A 24,250-nucleotide genomic window follows, 5' to 3' on the forward strand; every position below is an offset into this window, starting at 1 on the left:
GTCAGCAGGTTCCCAGGTTAGTGAGTTCCCAAACCAGTTTTTGAGACACAGCCAAAGTTGTCTTTTTTTTTTTTAATGTCTAAATTTTTAAATTACACAATCTTTCTCTTTTTTTTTGTATTTTTCTGAAGCTGGAAACGGGGAGAGACAGACAGACTCCCGCATGCACCCAACCGGGATCCACCCGGCACGCCCACCAGGGGTGACGCTCTGCCCACCACGTTGCTCTGCTGCGACCAGAGCCACTCTAGCGCCTGGAGGCAGAGGCCAAGGAGCCATCCCCAGCGCCTGGGCCATCTTTGCTCCAATGGAGCCTTGGCTGCGGGAGGAGAAGAGAGAGACAGAGAGGAAGGAGGAGGGGGTGGAGAAGCAAATGGGCGCTTCTCCTATGTGCCCTGGCCGGGAATCGAACCCGGGTCCCCCCGCATGCCAGGCTGACGCTCTACCACCGAGCCAACCGGCCAGGGCTTAAATTACACAATCTTTCAACATGTTAACTGATAGTCAAACACAATTGACTTTTTCCTCATTTTTCTATTACTTTTTTATTTATTTTTATCATATATACATTTATTTACATCTTTAAATTCTTTCCTAATTTTTATTTCTTAGAGTCTTTTAGTCATTCTTCTGCCAGTGTTTATTTCTTACTTATTCGTCAGTACTTGGTTATCTTAGAAGTACAGTACTGTATTTCCCCATGTATAAGATGCACCTTAATTTTGGGGCCCGCAATTTGAAAAAAAAAAGTATTACATAAAGTTATTGAACTTGTTTTATTCATCATAAAATTCATACAACTCCTCATCACTATCAAAACTCCCATCCATTAGCTTATCCTCATCTGTGTCTGCTGACGAATGACTGTCTTCATATACTGCCTCATCCTCAGTTCTATGGCATTTTTTATTTATTTATTTATTATAGAGAGGGAAGATGGGGGGGGGAGAGAGAAGGAAGCATCAACTCCCATATGTGCCTTGACCCGGGAAGCCAGAGTTTTGAACCAGCAACCTCAGCGTTTCCAGGTTGACGCTTTATCCACTGCGCCACCACAGGTCAGTTCTATGGCATTTGAAATGTCACAACCACTGTATAAAATGCACCCAGGTGTTAGACACCAAATTTTTTGGAAAAGGGTGCATCTTATACATGGGGAAATATGGTACATGTAGCAGACACAGAGGCCTCCAATAATTAAATGGGCCCCTCCAAAGCTTCATTTAGTAGGAATGATTTCAGAGCAAAACACAACTTATCAAATGGCCACCCCCCCCACTCCTTGCCCCAGCCTACTAGCACAGTAGTATTTTTCAGAAATGCCCTTACTTGGTCCCTGTAGCAACTGTGATGATGTTAGGTCACTGACCTGCAGTAACTAGAGCTGGGCTGTCCAGTACAGTAGCCACTAACCACACATGGCTATTGAGCTAGTACAACTAGTGTGACTGAAGAAACGAATTTTTAATGTTATTTACTTTTAATTAATTTTAATATAAAAAGCAGCATGTGTCTAGATACTATGATCAGAGTGCAGAATTAGAGGTCTTACTACACAGCCACTGTGTATGTCATGGGCACGTCCACCTCTGAGAAGTACCTTTGCCTAACCAAGTTGTTCTTAAAAATATTCTATTTTTCTTACTGCAAGCCCTGTGGTACATGATTGCCTCAGGTTCCTGATGGCCAGGCAGCTAGATACTGGAAAGCTTTCCCCATGTTGCACCTATGGGCTCCTTCCCCACTCCTAACACATTCCATTTATACTTGTGGTCACTCACTGCCAAGACTTTTAAAGGGAACTTGGGTGGTAAAAACCCCCAGCCTACCTGCAGTGACGCTGGTAGGCTCCCCTCCCATTTCTAGCGCCCACATACTGAGGCTGGCTGCAATCTCTGCTAGTGAACTGCCATGGCTTTTTTGTGCATGAAGAATCAAGTCTAGCTGATCATTTCAAAAGGTAGTGGAGTGCCAAACGAGTTGTACACGATAGCCTCTCTGCAGCTTTAATTCAGACTGAACAGGAGAGGGATGTTACGGGAGAGTCTATGTAACACACTGAGCAGGCATCAGGGAGCCCAGTGGCCCAAAGCAGCCCCTATGTCACCTCACTGGATGGATCAGCCTCACTTCAGGAAGGCCCACCCACAAGGACGAGATGTTCAGAATAAAACTATTGTGTTTTTATAGGAAAATGATAAGACTGTTGTTTTGACTTTTCAGAACAAGCATGCTTGTTAGTGCTGGCCTCAGGCTGCCTCTATCTGGGGCAGTGCTGCCCCTGGAACACTATGCCCATGGCCAGGGGCACTCTCAGACCAGTGTGTGCAGCACAAGAAAGAACTCTCCTTAGGGCAAGAGTGAGGCCACTTCCTATAGGATGGGTCTTCTCAGCTGGAAACTCAAGGGGCTGACCTATCAGAGTTATTCCTCACTGTGTTATTTGGTCCTGAGGCAAAGATTCAAGCCCCACAAATTAAAATCCCTACTAATTTCTTAGAGTCGGTCAATCAGAACCTCCTAATTTTATTCTCTTTCTCTCTCTCTGATAGAATTATACAGTTATAAGTTTGACTAGAACATATTTTAAAAGTACTGGTCTCTTATGCAAAAAAGACAACTAGAGGCAGGGAACATTAATAATTAAAATCATCATCTGGTCCTGGCCAATAGCTCATTTGGTTAGAGCTTCATCCTGAAGTGCAGAAGTTGCCGATTCGATCCCCGGTCAGGGCACATCCAGGAACAGATAGATGTTTCTGTCTCTCTCTCTCTCTCTCTCCCTTCCTCTCTCAGTGAAATCAATAAATAAAAAATTTAAAAACATAAAACCATCATCTGAAGAGGCAGAAAATAACCTATGAGTAGTAATCTTGTATTGTGTCTTAGAGAACCTTGGGTCACCGTTATTTACACTAGATTCAGTTAGCAAGGAGGTTGTGGAGACAGGAACAGTGGGTGTGATGATGGTGCTGATGATGATGATGATGATGATGATGATGATAACTGCTATTCCAGAAAACTGCCCTGCTTTTGTAAATCTGGAGTGCTTGCTTTCCTTGGAGGCAGAGCTGTGTAGATAATGGCCTGCCCTTGTTCACCAAAAGCTTTCCTGAACTCCAGGTTGGGTTCCAGAGGAATCTTCCAAATCAGGGTACTAGCTAACTTTTAATACACTGTCTTTCAAATTCTAGGAAAGTAAGAAAAAATAAAAGTGCTTTCCCCCCGCCTCCCCCCAGCCACACACCAATGCCAAAAATTTACACTGGTAAACCATAAAAAGATAGTAGTAGCTTGCAGTGGGTCCAACCTAAGCCATCTGGTCCAGCAAGGCCAAGATGTGCTACCTGTCAGCCTCTCCGGCTGCCAAACAATTGCAACAAGATGAAGTACCTTTTAGTCAACTTCCCAGGCAGCATGTCCATAGGACAGGGCAACCATGAGCTAGTCTAAACTGTGCCTTCTAAAAAATGATCGAAGAAACATTTATTGTGGGTAAACAGGTAGAGATTAAACAGTTCAGTAGAGCAGTCACTGCTGGAAGATTTGATTTTGATATCATGAAACCAAACCAAAAAGTTAATGAGAGAGAGAATGTGCCAGACCCGGCGAGGGTCTTACACATGAAAATCCAAAGAAATGGAAAATCCTCCAAAAGAGGGTATGGCTAGAACCTTAGTTATTCCTTTTTTCTTAATCTGTTCTCTCACCTGAAATTTCCCATATAACAATATCGAGTAAAACCGGGGCCTGTATTTCCAGTCCCTGTGATTCCCATACTGGTATGTCCAAATGAGGTTGGAGGGTTGAGGGAGGAGATATGAAATCACTTCTCTGAAAACTCGTTAAACGAAAGTAATCCTCTCCCCCTTCTGGACAAAGCAGATAAATAGGAACATATTAGATGCTCAAGGGAAGAAACTACATTAGTTGAGACTGTAAGAGGAAAGAGATTTCCTAGAGAGAGGAACGTTTCAAAAGAGCAGGGGGTGGATTTGAAAACAGCAAAACCCAAAAGGACCATCTCCATAAATAAAAGCAACCATAAATAGCAGACAAGATGGGGAGAACTGGGTTGGGGGGTACGTGGGTCTGGATTTCTGGAGAAGGGTGATTTGTGGGACAGTGGAGAATTAAAGCCCAGCACACAAGCCCACTCAGCCAGGCGCACAGTTGCTGGGCTTTGAGGCCGGCATCAGCCAGCTCTGGTGAGATCACACTAGGATCAGCACAGGCTCTCGGCTCCAGGCTGTGCTGGCCTGCAGCAGGGGGCTGTCTGGGGCCTGGGGCTGAGCCACACTCACCACCACAGCGGGACGCACAGCAGCCCCGGCACCGTCAGCGCCAGCAGCAGCATCCGCCAGTCTCTGATGAAGTAAGCAAACAGTGGCAGCAGCATGTAGCCAACTGCAAAAAATGTGCACACTCCTAACGTAGAGAATATAATACGCACTGACTTGCCAAGAATTTCTGTTCCTGTTCAAAACAAGGGAGGAATATTAGCATTTTAACTCAGTTTAATATTTGCTTTTTACATCATTACCTGGCAGTTAGAATTCAAACTACAGTCATTTACAAAAGAGAAAAGGCATTCGTCTCATGGCCCAGGGCAGGAATGGTCAGGATGGAAGAAGTGACTCAAGACTTACCACCTAATGGAAGTTAAGTTTTCATGAGATTTTAAAGGAGCCATAGTTTTTGTTTTTGTTTTTTTCTTAAAGATCATGCCATGTCACAGAAATAACAAGTCCAGCCCCAAGAGGTAATCTCTTCTGGGAATGCCAAATTTCCAAAATCAGAGAGAGGGTGTTCTGGGAGACAGTGGGGGCTCTTCTGTGGGGCTCTGTGGGATCACAGTGCATTTAGCCTTTCCCATAATTCTCCACTGGACATACACAGACACCAGCCTCTTGGGAAACAGAGGAGAGTTCCCAGTTACTGAGTGGTGTTAGGCCACTCTTTGCCACCCTTGAGCACTGAGAAGTGGTAAATGGGATCCAGCTGGCTCTTGAGGTGAACAGAGAAGGTCCCCAGAGCCAGGGGCTGAATTTCCCTGCAGCCACACTGTGCACAGAGATCAGCTCCAGGCTGACACAGTCCATTCAGACCGAGGAGAGAAAAGAAGGTGCTGTTCTGCTGGCCCAGCAGGCAGCAGCCCTGGAGCTGCCCACACACCTGGGGAAGTCCACAGAGCTCTCCCAGAACATCACAAAGGCCCAGGATTGCTTGGTATTGGGCCCTGTTTTGGGAAAGGACATGCAGGTGGCTGTTGGGTCCTGCTCTGCTCAGCGCCACATGGCTGGCTGGGCACCCGTTCTTCTAGAGATGCTGCCTACCCTTCAGAATCCAAGAACAGCTCCTCTGTTGTCACAGAGCTCCAGGCCCTTTCCAGAGTCCACTCGTGGTCCCCAGGGGCAAAGTGCTGGCCAATGGCAACTGCTTCGCCTTTTGCTGAAGTCTTTCCATCTTTACAGAAAAATAGCCCAGAAATTACAAAATGAATCATTCAAATGCCATCCAGGCTTGGCTTTCAATAGAGATTTTCTCAACCATGTTTACATGTCCTAAGCAGAGGCTAAGGAATAAAGGGCTAATACCACAGAAGCATAAAATTCCTTTTTTGCTGCGTTTCTCATGCTCCCTGCTGACCTGTTCCTATCCCCACCCCACTTCTTCCTCACTCAGCATCAATGAGCCCTGGGCCTCAGTGGCTCCCTCTGGAACAGCCATTTCTAAAACCAGACTAACAGAAATGGCTAGTACTGTGTGCCTCTTCCATCCTCGACTGTGGACCACCCACGGCATTTCTCAGCCTCTAACTTCATTTTCAAGGATTGGGCCTGACCTCTTTGAGGATTGTGAATGTTATTTCCAGACTTTCTCTTATTTCATTAATGACCTTCTTTTTTTTTTTTTAATTAAGATTTTTTTTTAAATTTATTCATTTTAGAGAGGAGAGAGAAAGGGAAAGAGACAGAGAGGGAGAAGGTGGGGAGGAGCTGGAAGCATCAACTCCCATATGTGCCTTGACCAGGCAAGCCCAGGGTTTCGAACCGGCGACCTCAGCATTTCCAGGTCGACGCTTTATCCATTGAGCCACCACAGGTCAGGCATTAATGACCTTCTTACTACTCCATAGGAAGGCTGTCCATGCTATGGTTTCTAAACACTTTGCCTGTGATTATCACGATATGGGGATGAATAGGGGGCACTTTATTCCTAAGCAGAGGCTCAGAAGTGAAGCAGCAGAGAATGATTGTGGGAAACAGAAAGCGCACAGGACCATGTGAGAATCTTGTAGAATTGTGAGCAAGGGAGCAACTCCATAGTTCCATGACCGTGACAAGAGAGAGAAGTTGTACCAGTGGGCTCCTGGAGAATCTAAGTCTAGACTCCAGGCCAGAGCAGAGTTATTCTTACTTTGTGGAACGACCATGGAGGACAGAAGCTTCATAAATCTGCCTCTCTACCTTTCTGTGTGTGGAGCAACATGGATGGCATGAACCTGAATAGTTCCTTGTTAGAACGACTTTCATTCCCTGACTTTTAGATGGTTGTTTCTTCTTCTTCTTCTCCTTCTCCTTCTCCTTCTCCTTCTTCTCCTTCTCCTCCTCCTCCTCCTTCTTCTCCTCCTCCTCCTCCTTCTCCTTCTCCTTCTCCTCCTCCTCCTCCTTCTCCTCCTCCTTCTCCTTCTCCTCCTCCTCCTTCTCCTCCTCCTCCTCCTCCTTCATCATCATCATCATCATCATCATCATCATCATTGCTAGCATTTTGCTGAGTGAGCACTTTATTTCAGGTTCCAGACTAAGAGTTTATCTGTATTATCTCTTTGAATCTTCACAACAATTATAGACAAATATTACTTCTATTTTATATGTAATCAGCTGAAAGTTAAAATACTGGAATAAATTGCCTAAATTCACACCTTTGTAAGCCCTGGCCAGGTGGCTCAGTGGATAAAGTGTCATCCCAGCACACTGAGGTCATGGTTCAATCCCTGGTCAGGACACATACGAGAGGCAACCAATGAGAGCATAACTAAGTGGAACAACTGAGTGGAACAATGAGTTTATGCTTCTCTCCTTCTCTTTCTTGCCCTTACCCTCCTTCTTTCCCTTCTGTTCTCTGTCTCTCTCTCTCTCTCTTATCAATGGAAAAGTTAAAAAAAATTTCACATCTATGCAATAAATGGGGCAGCCAAGATTTAAGTCTGATCTGTTTGACCTATGGATAATGCCTAGGAAAAACCACTAGGGGCAAAACCTTGGCCCTGTCAAGCAGTCCTTCAACTGAGATTCTAATGGAGACATGCACGGGAGATGAGGGAGGCCATATCCCCCTTCCAGAAGTGAGAATTTGAATTTTCTTTGCCTAGGTTGGTCTCTGAACCAACTGGGAACCAACCAGCCCCTTTTGAGGAACACTAAGAGAGGATTCAGACCTCAAGGCAACTTCGGACTCTGCCAGCTGGGGATTCCTGACCTGGTCTCTTTGACTCTCTAGGTGTTTGCTCCCAGGGTAAAGCTCAGTTGGTTTTGAGTCTGCTTGGGCATCTGAGTATCTTTTGGGAGTCACACTTCTGATATCTAAGCCAAAGGGGCATGTCCTAGCCAGAGTGTTCACCCACTGTCTGTCACTGCTGACTGCATCTGAGCATTTCTCTCTTCAAGGGAGTGACTCAGAGAGAGCCAGGCTCACTTCCACACTGAGCGGGCCCTTTCTGCGGTAGCCAACCATGGATCCGGTCAGGAACCAGTGAGTCCATTCAACATGGAGGCAAGACCAACAGAGTCCTGCAGCAGACCCCAGGCAAGAAACAAAACCATGGTTCAGTTGCCAGGTTATGGTGTAGGATCCAGAGAACCCTGGGCTGCGAGTGGTCTCCATCAGGCATGTGCAGAGAGCCTGGACTTCAGGAGAGACTTTGATAGTCTTATTTTATGAAGTTATTACTAGGGGAACTGAGATAATGTATGCAAAATGACTTGGAGAGAGTCTGGCACATGGTAGGTGCTCAGGAACAGATAATTCCTTTATTCTGGTAAAACTCATGTGAGGGGAATGATGGAAAGTACAGTGCCTTTGATAAACAAACAAACACAAAAAAAACACCAATGGGAGACAGCAAAATCTCTCTTTGCTACCTAGAAAATACTCAGAATTCTCTTCAGTTTAACAGATGCTCCCCTGCTCAGTGCCTTCTAGGTCTTGCATGAACCTTCACAGATCATTCTAGTTAAAAGTAGCCTTTCCTATCTCTGCATATACCCAGAAAAGTGATCTGTGCTCCCCCCACTCCTGCCCCACCCATGATGACCCTTGTCCATAGTAAAAACTGCACTGGCTGCCTCTGCCACCCAGATATGAGCTCCTTGAAAACACACAGGTGTGAGTCCTTGCTTCTTCCTTCATACAGTGCCTGCAAACAAGGGGTGTCCGCAAATTTCTGCATCTTTTAAAATGTATTTCTACCTTATTTTATCCCTTGAAGATTTTGAGATAGCTTATAGTTTTAATATAATAAAATGATGGCAGAATTAAATATTTTAAAATAAAATAAAAAAAGGTTAAAAGTTATGTCTTGGAGAAAAGAATAAAAATATGCAACTGATCACTTTGGAAAAACAGTCTGGCAGTTTCTTAAACGGTTAAACGTACATTAGCAAATGACCCAGCAGTTCTGCTCCTTGGTGCTTACCCAAGAGTACTGAAAACATATACACAAAAATCTTGTACTTGAATGTTCATAGCACATATTCATAATAGCCAAAAAGTGGAAACAACCCAGATGTCCATCCACTGATGAATGAATGAACAAGATATGGTGTGACCATACAATGGAATATTGATTCTTGCTCTGACATGGACCAATCTTGAAAACATTAAGTGAAGGAAGTGAATCACAAAGGCCATATATTGTATGATTCCATTTGTCAGAAATACAATGTCCAGAATAGACCAATCCATATAGACAGAAAGTACATCAGTGGTTGCCAGAGGCTAGGGAAAGAGGGGAATGGGGAAGGACTGCTAATGGGTACAGGGTATCTTTTGGAAGTGATGAAAACATCCTGGAGTTCAATAGAGTTGATAATTGCACAACTTTGTGAGTATACCAATAACCACTGAGTGATAAACTTTAAAAGAGTGAGTATAATGGTATGTAAATTATATCTCTGTTTAAAAACATTTTTAAAATATGTGGCTGAAGCCCTGGCTAGTTGGCTCAGTATTAGAGCATTGACCCGGCATGTGGAAGTCCTGAGTTCGATTACTGGTCAGGGCACATAGGAAAGACAATCATCTGCTTCTTCCCTCTCCCTCTTCTCTCTCTCTCTTTTCTCCTCCCACAGTCATGGTTTTATTGATTCAAGCAAGTCAGCCCCGGCTGCTGAAGATGGCTCTGTGGAGCCTCCGCCTCAGATGCTAACAATACCTTGGTCACGAGCATAGGCCCAGAGGGATAGACTATTGGCCCTGGATGGGGGTTGCCGGGTAGATTCCAGTAGGGGCACATGTGGGAGTCTATCTCTGTATCTCCCGTAACTTCATTTTAAAAAATAAAATAAATAAATATATATATATATATATATATATATATATATATATATATATATATATATATATATATATATATAAAGGCTGCATAATTGATAGAGTTAAATTTCAATTTTTCTTGAGCTTCCTGGCATCCAAAGTAATAAAGGAAGATGCAATCAGTTGCATACTTATCAAAATGAAGAACACATCTAGACATCAGAGGAACAGAACTTTAAGAAACAAATACTGCATAGGATGTCAATGCTATGAGTATTGGTAAAATACTGAGTGAGTGGATCAGTCAAGATAAAAGGCAGTTAAGTGTGCAAAATAAATTTAAGCAGCTAGTTATGAGGGAGGCCGCTGGCATTTTACCCCAAAGGCTGTGGACAGGTTGAAGGTATTATTTCTGGGAAACAGTAGGAGATTGTGATGGCAGCTGGAGTGTGGGGAGGGTCAGTGTCCTTGGTCCTGAGTGGTCATTTCCTTCTAAAACCGTGTCATTCAACAGGTCCCTCACTTCCAGGTGCAGCCACTTTATGTTCCTTTGGGTAGCACTGCTTCTCTATCCCTTTTTTTGTCTCCTATGATTCTGGAAGGCTTTTTAAAAACCAGAGCAAGGAGAGGATCCATTTTTGTACCGCTTAAAGAATAGGAGTAATTCTGCTTCTTGAATTAAGGTGAAGACTCTTAAAACTGAAGATTATGTGGTGTCTTGCTAACTCTTCCCTAGAGCCAGAGGGCAAAGTGAAGGCGTGGACACAACTTGTCAGCCCAGACCCCAGTGGCTGATTTTAGTCAAAACCAGAAATTCACTATTTTAGCCCTGAAACACCAGAGACAGCTGCTGTGCTGCAGGAAACAGCCCCATAGTGCCCTTGTTGGGTCCATCACCTCACCACACCCTAGGTTCTAATAAGGGAGCCTGGCTCTTCCAGGGGGCGGGTTGGTTTTCAGTGACTCTCTTAAGAAGGTTCAGACCTGAGAACTGAACACAGAGAGTCCCACACCAGGACAGCAGCTTCACATGGAGCATGGTAGAGTAAGACCACAGTCAGGGTGGCTCCCAGAGCACCCTATGACAGCCCCAGCTCAGGCTGATGGAGAGCCTGTTGCACCCAGTGTCTGCTCAGTGACCCTGGTTTGTACATCTAGGCTCTGGCTGACCTTCCGTGATTTTACTTTCCATTTGCCCCTCTCCCTCTTCTCAGCATGGACAGCAGGAAGGGGAGTGGACTGTAGTTCAGGGCCAGCTGGGCAGGACTCTCCTGTAGGTGGGATATCTCAGCCTCATCCGCTCACACAGAAAGGCTCCATGGTCTCAGGAGCACCCTGTGCCGCTACAAAGGCAGGTCTCAATGCCAGTCATTCAGTCATTCAGCAGCACCTGAGCAATACTGTCTCTGACACAAACCGTACTTGGATTCCAATTATAAGCCAATTCCAATAATAAGGCTTCTCTGGCTTCCCCATGATTCTCTGCCTTCTACTTTAGATAGCCCTTTATGCTCTCCTAAAAGGGTGTGCTGGCCTCTGGCAGAGCCCTCTGTTTTGAGGAGGCCTGTTTAGTCTCTGGTTTGTCTCTGATCCAAGCCAAGCCATACATTGGGCTTTCTGAGTATCAGGAGGGTTGCCACAAGGAAGACAGATTTTGGGGGATTTAGACCATGAGAACGATAGGCTTTGCTGTGCCCTAAAACCCTGTGTCCTTGGAGCCATTGGGTATTAGGAGTTTGAAATTTCTGCCTTAAATACCTCTACTCCCCAGTTTCCAGCACCACTGTCCTGAAGCTCTCTGTGACAAATGACCTTCTTTAAAAAGAAGCTTGCTCCCCTCTTTCCCTCTACAGTAAGGAGAGACACCCCTCCTACTGGAGCCTGTGAAGAGGGTGCTATCTGCCAGGCCCATGTGGGTTCAACATATTCTCCCCTCCACCCTCCTCAGTCATGGAGGCTGGCCCATGGTAAGGGCTCTTCAAAAATGATTAAAAGAGTGGAATTTGAATAATTCCATTCTGGCAATCTGCAAAAGGTATATATATCCTCAACTAAGAAAACACAGTATCTCCAAATCCGATGAGTGATCCAGACCTAAAAGTGATCAGAATCATCTTACCAGATCCAGACTTTTGAGACGACAATAATATCATTAGACTTTCATTAAAGAGGCACTGCTAATAATTACACAGTGACAACAGCACCAAGCCTACAAGGCTTGGGATAGTACCAAGCCTACAAGTTACAAAAATTAGAGGATATTTTTTTTGCTTCATATTCATTTTGAAATATCCCCTAATTATCACACTAAATAGTATGGGATATGGTGTCTATTGTCCCAGAGGTGCCCTTCATCTCCTCTTCTGTCACCTGTTCCGAGAAAGCAGGTAGGCTCAGAGAGCATGTTGGGGACTCTCACTCCTGTGGACTCCCTGACCAACCTGCCTGGAGCTCACTTGACTTCCTCCCAGGAGAAGCCGGTGAGTGCCCTGGCAGCCTTCTCATGGCCTTTAGCTTGTGAGTCCCTTTCATGCAGCCTGATATTCCACAAGCAAGGCTGTTATTAGGAGACTGGGCTATCAGCAATGGGGCTGGTTCTGCATGCAGCTGATACGCTCTAGGGGTGGGCTCCAACTCAGGGTGAGAGCAGATATGCTCAACAACAGTGGGCTGGAACTGAACTCCTGTCTGACCTATGCCTCTTCCACCTGTGTACTGGCCACGCCAACTAGCCTAAGTCCTTCCAGGGCCATGCACAGCTACTGGGAACATTCGCTTGCCCTGTCCCAGGCAGAAGTCTCGAGCTTTCACAGTAACCAGACATCCCTAGGCCATCCCCTTCACAAGACTCCCACTCTTGCCTTTGTCAAGCCCTGTACTCCTGAAACGTGTCTCAGTTTTTAGATGGCTGGTTCTCACGAGTTTCTTGTATTCACCACCACATTCCCAGCACAGAGCTGAGCCACCACATTCCTAGCAGAGCTGACTTGCTGTAAGTGCTGCCTTGCCCCATGGCTGCTGCCCCCTCCGCCCCATGCATGTCCAACGCTGATCCCAGTTTGGAAGCACAGCTCCTGGTTTGAGGTGATTTCTTCTGTGTCCTTTTCAGTGGCCCCTCTTCCTGGGCCTCTCAGAGGGCTGGAAGGAGAAGCCGCAAGGGTCAGAAGACATTCTTACCTAGTATGAAGGCCACCACATAGTTGGAGATCTGGCCCATGCCTACGATGACAAACAGCACGGTGAACATCTCCCAGTTGACAGAGAAAATCTGCAGGAAGCTGAAACCAGTCTGCACAGCCATGGTTGCAAAGAGGATGCTCTTCCTGCCAAACCTGTGGGGTACAGACAGCACAGAACATGGCACGTGCCCTCACAGCAGCTCTGTAACCTGGGGCGTGTGGGAAGTGCCAAGCCAGGCATCACTGCAGACCTCGTTTTTGGGGGGCATGATAGACTTTTCTCCCTGTCATTCACAGCCTCCCAGGTTCCTCCTTAGTGAGGCCTCAGGCATCCACCTGCCCTGGAGTTACCTTTTGAGATTCTAAGCCTCCTGTGGAAATATTATATCTTGAAAGCACAGAGCAACTTATGCAAGGACCACATGACCACATGACTACTCTTTAGAACAAGCCACAGGTAGAAGCTACCGCCACATTTGTAGAAGGTGGACACAGTGGCACATCTGATATCAGCAACATGGGAATTCTGTCAATCCAGAACAAAGACTCCCTCCATAGCAGTGGTCTTCAACCTTAGCTGCACTTCGAATCACCTTCAAAAAATACGGGTGCCCACATCGGCCTCCTGAGATTCTTATGGTCTGGAATACAGTTTGGCCATTGAAATTTGAGCATTTTTTCCAGGTAAGTCTGATGTGCAACCAAAATTGCAAACCACTGCTCTATGGGAAGTGTAACTTCCAGCAATGTCCATTAGTGATCCTGTAGTTGACTTAAGTCTTAATTTCACATCCGGATAGTGATAGATGGGAGGAATGGAGCACAGGTGTGAGCAGAACAGTCTCCTGCTCCATTTTCTAAATTCAGGTCTCAGGCTGTTGAGCTTGGGGTCCCACTGGGCTTTGTAACAAGAGAATGGACAGCCAACCTGCTGGGAGGTCTTCCCCAACACTGCCATTTAGCACTCCCACCTTCCTGCCCTGGTGTGCACAGAATATTCAGGGGTCAGAGGGTACTTCTCCTGTAGCTGTGATGCTGTCCCCTCCAGACTGTGAGCTCCAGGTCAGCTCTGTGGCCCCCGAGCCCAGTCAGAGGCCCGACCCAGAGCAGAGGTGGGTGCAGTTAGCGAGCATGTGCTTGCTATCTGGCCCTGGCTCTGGCTGACGGCTGTTTGTGGACAGATCACACATCATCCATGAGTTAGGGGTGGGGTGGGAGGCAGTGGTGATGGCAGTGTGCCTTTCTGAGGGTTTTGGTGTGTTGAGGACTCCGCTTCCTAGTGGGTCCTGGAAAGGGGCTGAGGTCGGGAAAAACAGGACAGACATCATGGCTCCTCCTGCCACTGACTTGTTGGCCTGAGGTGCCTCCCTTTCTCTGGGTGCAAATATTTTGAATTCAGTCCAACCCCAAGACAGGCAAGGGGCCCTACCCCACTTTTCCTCCCTCCTAGGCTCCTTACCTGTCTGACAGCTGCCCTGACACGAAGGAACCAAGGAGCACGCCTACAAAGAACAGGGAGGAGGTGAGGGGCGTCTTCCAGTCTTCCTCACACACCAGGCTCCACTGCCAGGGAAAACAATGTGAAGCATGAGCTCGGCTCCTCAGAGGCCCAGCCGCAGCCCAGCTCCGAGGGAATACTAGTCAGCAGCCATGGCAGGCTCACCTTTGGGTGAAGGGCATAAGCCTCACAGCTCTGGGGTCAACTACTGACTACCTTGTCCAGGGGCAAGTCACTGTCCTCCTCGAGACCCCTTCCTCTTCTGAAAGGGAAGGCGATGCCTCTGGCCCTGCTCACGTCACACAGCGAGAAGCAAGCTGAGGCCATGCTCGTGACAGTGACCTTCAGCTGCAAAGTAGTGTGAAGCCAAGATGGCATGTCTGCTTCAGAAGGCATTCGAGAACAGAGGGATGGTGTTACCAACTCCAGAGGGGCAGGACAGAGGGCATGATCACTTGGTCCAGGTGTAAAAGTTTATTCTTCCTTGCTGAGAAGTGCAAGTGATCACATGCTCTGGGTACGCCTCTGGAGCATCCTGTGTCCCTGGTCCATTCATACCAGAAGGCAAGCTTGATCGGGGCCCCCTGAACTGGAGGGTGAGTACCTTATCTCCTATCTGCACTCCTCTACCCTCCTTCCTGACCAGCCTTCCCAGAAGCGTGGGCCAGCCCCTCCCCAGGGTCACGGGCTGCTATGGATCTAGCAAGTCCCTGCTGGTTGGTCCATAAACTGAGGGTTTATGATTAGAGTCCTAGTTCCTCCCAGCTCTTGACTTAAGTCAATTTGGCAAAATCTCAAGGGAAGTTGTAAAAATTTCAATGTGTGTTCAATTAACTTTCATTTACTTAAAAAAAAATAAGCAGGTGTCAATGAGTATTTTGGGCTGTGGGTTGTGTGTGGCCAGATGGTCCATCTAGAGCAGTGATTTTCAACCGATGTGCCGTGGTGCACCAGGCTGCTGTGAGAACTTTTAAAGCATGCAGCACCTATTTAGTCTGGGGCACTGACCTGTTTTCCCTTAGATTGTCAACTAAAAAATGACAACAGGCAACACAACAATGGCCATCAGTGTGAGGTGTGAGTGAATCATAATTATACCTATTCTTTTTGTCAGACTGGCAAAAAAATATCATATATTTTTTTAATGTGCTGCAGAATTATAGTAATTAGCCTATGTGTGGCAGGAGATGAAAAAGGCTGAAAATCGTGGGTCTGGAGGAAACACCCCTACCCCCACCCCCACCATCCCAGTTCCACTCGCTGGTGGTGCTGCTTCCATGGCATTTGCAAAGCAATTCAGTTCTTTTTTGTTTTATTTTTCAATCTTTTTTTTTTTTTTTTTTTTTTTTAGAGACAGAGAGAGAGTCAGAGAGAGGGATAGACAAGGACAGACAGACAGAAACAGGGAGAGATGAGAAACATCAATCATTAGTTTTTTGTTGCGACACCTTAGTTGTTCATTGATTGCTTTCTCATATGTGCCTTGACCATGGGCCTTCAGCAGACCAAGTAACCCCTTGCTCAAGCCAACGACCTTGGGTCCAAGCTGGTGAGCTTTGCTCAAACCAGATGAGCCTGTGCTCAAGCTGGCGTCCTCAGGGTCTCGAACCTGGGTCCTCCACATCCCAGTCCAATGCCCTATCCACTGCGCCACCACCTGGTCAGGCGCAATTCAGTTCTTAATCCTCCCAACTTCCCTGAAACAGATTTAAAAATGAATTCACATACAGGGGTCCTCAGGTTATGACAGTTTCAACATATGACGTTTCGAGTTTACAACGTTCACTTCCATAAAAACTTTAAAACTTGAAACGTGAGTGTTTCGGCTTACGCTGTTAGCATCGTACTTATGGACTACGTGGGCGAACTAGTTTGTCTGGGCATGGTAGAAGAATATGCAGTAATGTGGCGTATGAGTCAGGGAGTTGGCGTCCCCCAGTATGCTTACCTATGCCATTCTGGACTGTTAAAAGTGCAAGTGTTCTGTTTGTCTTAGGCTGGGGTGTGTTTTGACTTACAGCAAAATTCAGGGTAATCACTGTTGTCGGAACAGAACTGTTTTGTAACCCAAGGACTCTCTGTATTTGGATCACAACTCATCCTGCAGCCGACAGAGGTGTGTATGAGAACATGGTTGAGAGAAATGAGTGAAACAGAAGGCCTCGGGAATTGGGGCAAACAGAAAGCACAGGATGGGGGGGGAAGGGCTGCAGCTGAACCAAGCCAAGGGGAGACTGACCACTGGCACCTTGCCCAGGGGGTGGCCCTGACATTGGGCTTTGCGGGTCCCCGCCGCTCAGCGCTCAATGACAAACTCGTTCTGCAGAGCACAGTCTTCCTGAGTACCACAACCTGACAACTTTCTCCTAGGCACTTTCTTCCACAAAGGATCACTCTATGATGTGAAGGGTAATGTCCTCAAGAACAGTCCTACCTTAGAGATGATAGCAGGATTCATGAGCCTGCCTCTCCTGATGCACATGATGCTAGCCACCAGCAGGATGTCCAAGCCAGCTCTGCAGGAGAAAAACAATGTGGCCCAGGATCTCGGCTCTCTACCCTTCAGGCACAATCCAAGGAGAAACCTGAAACCAAGCCTAGAGTAGGACTGCTTCACTGGAGGTCTCTGAATGGGTTTCAGGGGAAAGGTCACAAACTGTCCAAAATTATACGCCCAGATTCATGGGCCTGGCCAGCCCATGGATTGAGAAAGGTAGTTAGGACATGTGCCTGAATTAATGGCCACCCTCTCCCAAAACTCACTGGCCAAAGTGTCAGAAAAGAGCTTGAGATCTGTTACAACACACAGCAAGATTAGCAATTGAGCCTGACCAGGTGGTGGCACAGTGGACAGAGCGTCAGACTGGGATGCGGAGGCCTCGAGGTCACCAGCTTGAGCATGGGCTCATCTGGTTTGAGCAAGGCTCACCAGCTTGAGCCCAAGGTCATTGGCTTGAGCAAGGGCTCACTCAGTCTGCTGTAGCCCTTCGGTCAAGGTACATATGAGAAATCAATGAACAAATAAGGTGCCGCAAGGAAGAATTGATGCTTCTCATCTCTCTCCCTTCTTGTCTCTCTGTCCCTATCTGTCCCTCTCTCTGACTCTCTCTGTCTCTGTCACAATAAAAACTAAAATAAAAAAATTAGCAATTGAGACTCACATACACAGGCTCATGATGTGGAGTGTGACCCATTTTGCAGAAGAGTAAACTGAGGCTCTGGGGTCTTAACTGGGGTCTGTCTTAAGTCGTAGCAAGTAAAATGATATGCAAGTTACCAACTCAGGCCTCTGAACTCACCCTTGCATGCATCTCTTGCTTTGGACACGAACGCTAAAGGCCGGACAAAATGAACTTATTAAATTCCACCCCCTATACTTTGTCAAGGAATGTGACAGCAGGAAGAGGGGCAGGAGGCCTTGGACAGAGCCAAGATCTCAAGCTTAGTAGGAGTATTCATGTGTCAACCATCTGCAGTGGAGCAGAAAGGCTCTTCCAAAGATAATGTGCTCTCCTTCATAGTTTTTGAACGTTTTCTGTCAGGACTCTGTCTTGGAAGAGGCTAGATAAGACTTAGAGACTAAAAGGAAAGAGGAAGGCTGTCAAGTGTGGAGCCAAGCATCACATGAGCAAAGGACACGGGCAGGACTGGCTCCTTAATTTGCAGGCCATGTGCAAACTGAAAATGCAGGAACCCCCTTGTTCAAAAATTATTAAGAATTTCAAGATGTTAATATCAGAACATTAAAACCAAGCATGGCCCCCTTGTGACTGCACAAGTAGCATGCCTATGAGGTCAGCTCTAGTAGTGGGTCGAGCTTGGTCTCTTTAGGGAAGGGATCAGAGGAAGGATCTCTGAATTGGGGTGCTTGTAAGGGTGAGGTGAGATCCAGCTCTTCATCCTTCTCTTATTGGAGGCCATGCAGCCATGGCTCTAAGTTCCCCCTCTTTCTGTGAAGAAGGGCTCAAGAAGCCCTTTCAATATTATGCTACACAGGAGCTGGCCATGTGCACACAGTAGCCACCTGCCCCAGGCCCATGCAGGCTGCCATCTACCTGTAGAGATCCTGCTCCTACCCAGCAGTGGTAGGCAGCTGGACCTCATGGCCACCCATGGTTGGCTCCAGGGCTGGCCCTCTCTTGGGGAGTTGCTGTGCCCATGGAGAATTTTGGAAAGCTGCAAAGGGCCTAGTAATGGAACACAGGGTTGGCAAATTTCCAGCTGGGGCTTATGGGGTTTCAGTCCAGTAAATCAGCTGACAGCCTGCAGAGGGGCTCTTTTCACCAGGGGGGTATTCTTGGGGAGTCCAGGTCTTGCCTGCCCCCAACCTCTTGAGGTCTGAGGGGTATGTCCTGGGGACCCACTAACTGGGGCCCCAGGAACTCTGTGTTTAACAGTGACATGATAGGCTCAGAAGGAGACAGTCTTTTCCTTGATGGGATAGGTCTGTGCCTTAGGTCTCTGCGCATGTGTACACACACACACACACACACACACACACACACACACACACACCCCTACTCATCCAGCTCAGAGGCTTATGGCGGGTGCCTGGAGAGTAGCTAGCTGGCATTCCTCTGAGCCTCTGATTTCAGGTCAAACACTAACATTTGTGAAACATAACCTACCCACACCCCACACAAAGCCTGGACAGAGAGAGAAATATGGGCACCTACTGGCCCAAGCTGTGCAGGGTGAAGGCACTGGTTGTGCCCTTCCAAGGTTACTATGTCCTTCTCATCCTCAGGGTCTCAGACCGAGATTTCCCCAACAGCACAGAGTGAGTTCCATGTAGCTGGACCATCTAGTGTTCAGTTCTACTTGAAGAAATAAAAGCCCAGGTCATCAGGTAAAAGGGGATGGAAGGTCATTCTTGCCATAGAAGGATGTGCCTCTCTTCCCTCCCAACAGTAATAATGGGAATGACGACTACAGCGTACTGAGTGCTCACTGTGTGCACCGTATTATCTCATGGGATCTCAAAGTTGCCATGTGAAATGGTACTCTCTTTATCCCCATTTATAAATGAGGAAATGAAGGCCCAGAGCATTGAAGTGACCAGACCACAGTCTAGTGGATTGGTGAAAGGAATTGCTTAATCATTTATGCAACTGTCATTGAGCACCTGCACTGTGCAAACTCTGTGTAGGGCACAAAACAGACATGGTTGCTGTTTCCACAAAGCTCAAGGGCAAGCATACTTTATAGGACAGATCAGTTATGCACATATGCATGCATGAGGCCAGCAGTCCTGGGCAGGGCAGGCTCTGTCCTGGGCCACCGTGCCCTTGCACTCTGGTTAAAGCAGGAAAGAGGCACCCCTTCCTCATTCTCCTCCAGATGACAGAGTTCTAAAACCTGAACCTATTCATATAATTATTTAAGATAACTAATGCTTGCACAAGGCTAGGCACATGGTGGATGCTTAACAAATTGTTAATGAACAAATGTTGAGCCCTGACTGGTTGGCTCAGTGGTAGACCATTGGCCAGCATGTGGATGTCCCAGGTTCGATTCCTGGTCAGGGCACACAGGAGAAGTGATCAACTGCTTCTCCACCACCCCTACCCCCAACCCCTACCCCTGTCTTCCCCTCCCGCAGTCATAGTTTGATTGAAGCGAGTTGTCCCAGGACGCTGAGGATGGCTCTGTGGCCTCTGCCTCAGGTGCTAAGATAGCTTAGTTGCTGAGCAATGGAGCAACAGCCTAGATGTACAGAGCATTGCCCGGTAGGGGGCTTGCCAGGTGGATCCTTGTCAGGGAGCATGCAGGAGTCTGTCTCTGCCTCCCCTCCTCTCACTTAATAATAATAATTTTAAAAAGCTGAACAATTAGGAGTAATGGAAAATAAGTTTGGAAAATGTGTGGTATCACACACTATCCTTTAAAAGTCACCCTTAACCTTGATCTCTTCAAGTAGCCCAAATTTTAGCCTTTACTAAAGCCATAAAAGACCATAAAGAACTGCATAGAACTGAGAACTCTGGAAGATAGCCCAACACTAAACAAAGAGAACAGGTTGTCTTGGGTTCTGCCACTTATGGCTATGTGACTTTGGGCTGCTCATTCACTCCTACTAGCCTGTTTTTTCATCTTCAAAGAGGAGACACTACTACTCCTTCATGGGCATGCTGTGAGCACTGGACAGGAAAAGTAAGTAGAGTGCCTGACATAGTTCTGACACATTACAGGCCTCATTAAATGGCAGTACCCTTTCTACTAACCTCACACTTTTGTCCTAAGCAAAACCATGACTTAGAACAAACAGCATGAATGAATAAGCAAAGCAGGTTGTTACACTTAAACCTGACTAAGCAAAGACATTCTTAGAAACAAGAACTTTGTATTCAATGACCAAAAAGCTTTTACCATAAAGCATAAAATCCCTTTATAAATGGACTTCAATCTCAGAAATGTGTGTAAATGAAAAATTAACATTAATCCATTTAAGAATGAAAAATGGATTTCAAACACATCCTCTTATAGTTATTTTTCATTGGGGGGGGAAATAAGAAGTAGTAGGTAGCTAATAATGAATATATATCACCCCAATTTCTTTATAACTTAGTTGCAATTTTTTTAAGTGAGGTGGGGAGGCAGACAAACAGGCTCCCGCGTGTGCTTTGACCAAGATCCACCCAGCAAGCCCCCTACAGGGCGATGCTCTGACCATCTGAAGCCACTGCTCTGTTGCTCAGCAACTGAGTTATTTTAGCACCTGAGGTGAGGCCATGAAGTCATCCTCAGTGCCCGGGGCCAACTTGCTCGAACCAATCGAGCCATAGCTGCAGGAAAGGAAGAGAGACAGAGTAAAAGAGAGAAGAGGGAGGGGTGGAGAAGCAGATAGTCACTTCTCCTGTGTGCCCTGACTAGGAATCGAACCTGGGATTCCCACATGCCGAGCTAATGCTCTACTGCTGAGCAACCGGCCAGGGCCCTTAGTTGCACTTTAAATCTGGAAATTTCTTGATCTTTGGGTTAAAAGAAGATGGTTGTTTATTTATTTGTTTGTTTTGTATTTTTCTGAAGCGAGAAGTGAGGAGGCAGAGAGACTCCTGCATGTACCCAACCAAGATCCACCTGGCATGCCCACTAGGGGGCGATGCTCTGCCCAGCTGGGCCATTGCTCCGTTGCAACTAGAGCCATTTTAGTGCCTGAGGTGGAGGCCATGGAGCCATCCTCAATGCCTGGGCCAACTTTGCTCCAATGGAGTCTTGGCTATGGGAGGGGAAGAGAGAGATAGAAAGAAAGGAGAAGCGGAAGGGTGGAGAAGCAGATGGGCACTTCTCCTGGCTGGGAATTGAACCTGGAACTTCCACACACCCGGCCGACACTCTACTGCTGAGCCAACCGGCCAGGGCACAAGAAGCTGATTATTTAATTCTTTTTGTTTATAACAGCTATATTGAGATATAATTTACATGTCATATAATTCACTCTTTTAATATGTGCATTTCAGTGGTTTTTAGTGTATTCATCAAGTTGTGCAATCATCAGCACTAATTTTAGAATGTTCTTACCACTCCTGAAAGAAACCTTATACCCATTAGCAGTCAGTTCCTATTCTCTTCCCCCAGGACCTGGCAACCACTAATATATTATCTGTCTTCATGGATTTTCCTTTGCTGGACATCTACAATCTGTGGTCTTTCATGACTGCCTTTTTTCACTTAGTATAATGTTTTGAAGATTCATACATGTGTCAGTGCTTCATCCCTTTTTATGGATGAATAATATACCATTGTATGGAAATATCACATTTTATTTAACCATTCATAGGTTGATAGACATTTAGGTTGTTTCTACTTTTTGGCTATTGTGAATAATGGTGTTATGAACTTTTGTGTACAAGATTTTGCATAGACATATGTTTTTATTTCTTTTTGGTATACATGTAGTGGAATTGCTGAGTCATGTGGTAAATCTATGTTTAACCTTTTGAGGAACTCTCAAACTGTTATCTATAGTGGCTGCACCATTTTATGATCCCAATAGCAATGAATAAGGGTTTCAATTTATCCCTTTTCCTACCAACATTTGCTATTGTATGTATTTTTAATTTTAACCATCCCAGTGAGTATTAGGAAGTATCTCATTTTGGTTTTGATTTGCATTTCCCTAATGACTAATAATATTGAGCATCTTTTGTGTTGAATCTGTAGATTAACTTGGACAGTGTTACCATCATAACAATATTAAGTCTTCTATTTCATGGGCAGAACATGAGATATCTTTCCACTTAATTAGGACTTAACTTTTTTTCAAACCTGCTTTGTAGTTTTCAGAGCATGTTTTGCATAAAAAAAATTATTCCTGAAGAACCTCCTTTAGTATTATTTTAAGGAAATACTGCTAGGAAAAAATTCTCTCAGATTTTGCATATGTGGGCATATCTTTATTTCATTTTCAAAAAATAATGATGCTAGAGATAAGATTCCTGTTTGACATCTTTTTCCTTTCAGCACTGTGAATATGTTATTCCACTGTCTTCTGGCCTCCATTGTTTCTGATTATTAGACAAATGTAAATATTATTGGGGTTCCCTTGTACAGTATATGACAAATCATCATTTTCTTGCTGCTTTAAAATTTTTCCCTTTGTGTTTACCTTTCAGCCGTTTTACTATGTTGCATCTGTGTGTGGAACTCTTTTTGTTTCTTCTACCTGGGAGTTTGCTGAGCTCTCACCTGTGTAGATAAATGTTTCTCATCAAATTTGGAAAGTCTTCAGCCATTATTTCTTTGACTAGAGTTTTTTCTGTTTTCCTCTTTTCTCCTTCTAGTATTCCCATTATGCATATGTTGGTGTGCTTCATGGTGTTCCCCATTTCTCTAAGGCCGTGTTCATTTTTTATCCATTTCTCTCTCTTTTTTCTTTTAGCTTGTGTAATTGCTATTGCTCTATCTTCAAGTTTGCTTATTCTTTCTCCTACCTGTTCAAATATACCATTAAGGTTCTCTAGTGAATTTTAATTTCAGTTACTATATATTTCAACTCCAGAACTTCTATTTAACTTTTATATATCAAGTTAATTTTATCTCTTAATTGGTATTCTATATTTGATGAGACATTGTCATTATACCTTCTTTTACTTTTTTAAGTATGCTACTTTAAAGTCTTTGTTATTATGATATCTGGGCTCTTTCATTCAGTTTCTGTTGCCTGCTTTATCTGCTGTGTATGAGTCATATTTTCCTGTTTCTTTGCACATTTTGTATTTTTCTTGTTTAAATCTAGACATATTAGGAAATATATTGTGGAAACTCTGAGCATTGAACCCCACCTACACCCTAGGGAGGCTTATTTTTATTTGCTTGTTGATTTGTTTGGCTGAACTCCTAGTGATGTCTGGTTCCCCTTCACTGTGAAGCCTCTGATGTTCCTCCTCAGGGAGCACAGTGTTGGGCCAGGGCACAGACAGTCACTCTCAGATGACAATGGTTTTAGCAGGGCTCTCTTTGACTCTCTCTTTCCCTGATTTTTCTATTAAGCTGCCTGCCTCTGCTAATATCACACCCATCTGAGAGTTTTACTATTTTAAACAATGCCCTAGCATATACATCATCCCACAGTCTAGTTCAATTCATTCAGGTTCCCTTGCAGTTTCTGAGGCAAGTCTTTGAGGTTTGTTCTGACTCCAGGAGGGCTGCTCTGAGCTGGTTCTTTTTCTGGTTGCCACTAGTAAACTAGCTGACCTGTGAGTTAGCTTGTTGCTCTAAAGGAGCTCCCATTCTCTTCTTATTTATCACCACAGTCTACATTGTTTTCAATGGCCCTCTTAGTCTTCAACTTCTGCACACTCTTTCAAATGAAGTTATTGCTTGTAGGAACAGCTTCAGAGCTCTTTGTTCTAATGGGACTCCCTGCCCACCCCACCCCCGCAAAGTCTCTGAGCTCCTGCTCCAGAGCTGGGGGCAGAGAAAGCCGCCCTGAGTAACAACTTTACTTTATGAGTTGGATGCTGGGTGGGGGTGGTAATCTCTGTCTTTTTGGCTTGTGTTGCTTACGCTGGAACCTCCACCCTACAAATGAGCT

At 45.6% G+C, this 24,250-nt stretch overlaps 1 protein-coding gene across 1 annotated transcript in view; it reads right to left on the minus strand.

Annotated features, from left to right (window-relative positions):
* SLC22A4 (solute carrier family 22 member 4) overlaps window positions 1–24,250 on the minus strand; it is a 53,067-nt gene that overhangs the window by 16,536 nt on the left and 12,281 nt on the right. Inside the window, exons 2-4 of the mRNA XM_066278408.1 lie at window positions 14,176–14,279; window positions 12,715–12,869; window positions 4,305–4,476 (exon numbers count right to left, since the gene is read on the minus strand). Coding sequence (XP_066134505.1) covers window positions 4,305–4,476; window positions 12,715–12,869; window positions 14,176–14,279 — 431 coding nt within the window. The remainder of the gene's footprint in view (window positions 1–4,304; window positions 4,477–12,714; window positions 12,870–14,175; window positions 14,280–24,250) is intronic.

This window comes from Saccopteryx bilineata, chromosome 4 (assembly GCF_036850765.1).
Source record: "Saccopteryx bilineata isolate mSacBil1 chromosome 4, mSacBil1_pri_phased_curated, whole genome shotgun sequence".
Lineage (NCBI taxonomy): Eukaryota > Metazoa > Chordata > Mammalia > Chiroptera > Emballonuridae > Saccopteryx > Saccopteryx bilineata.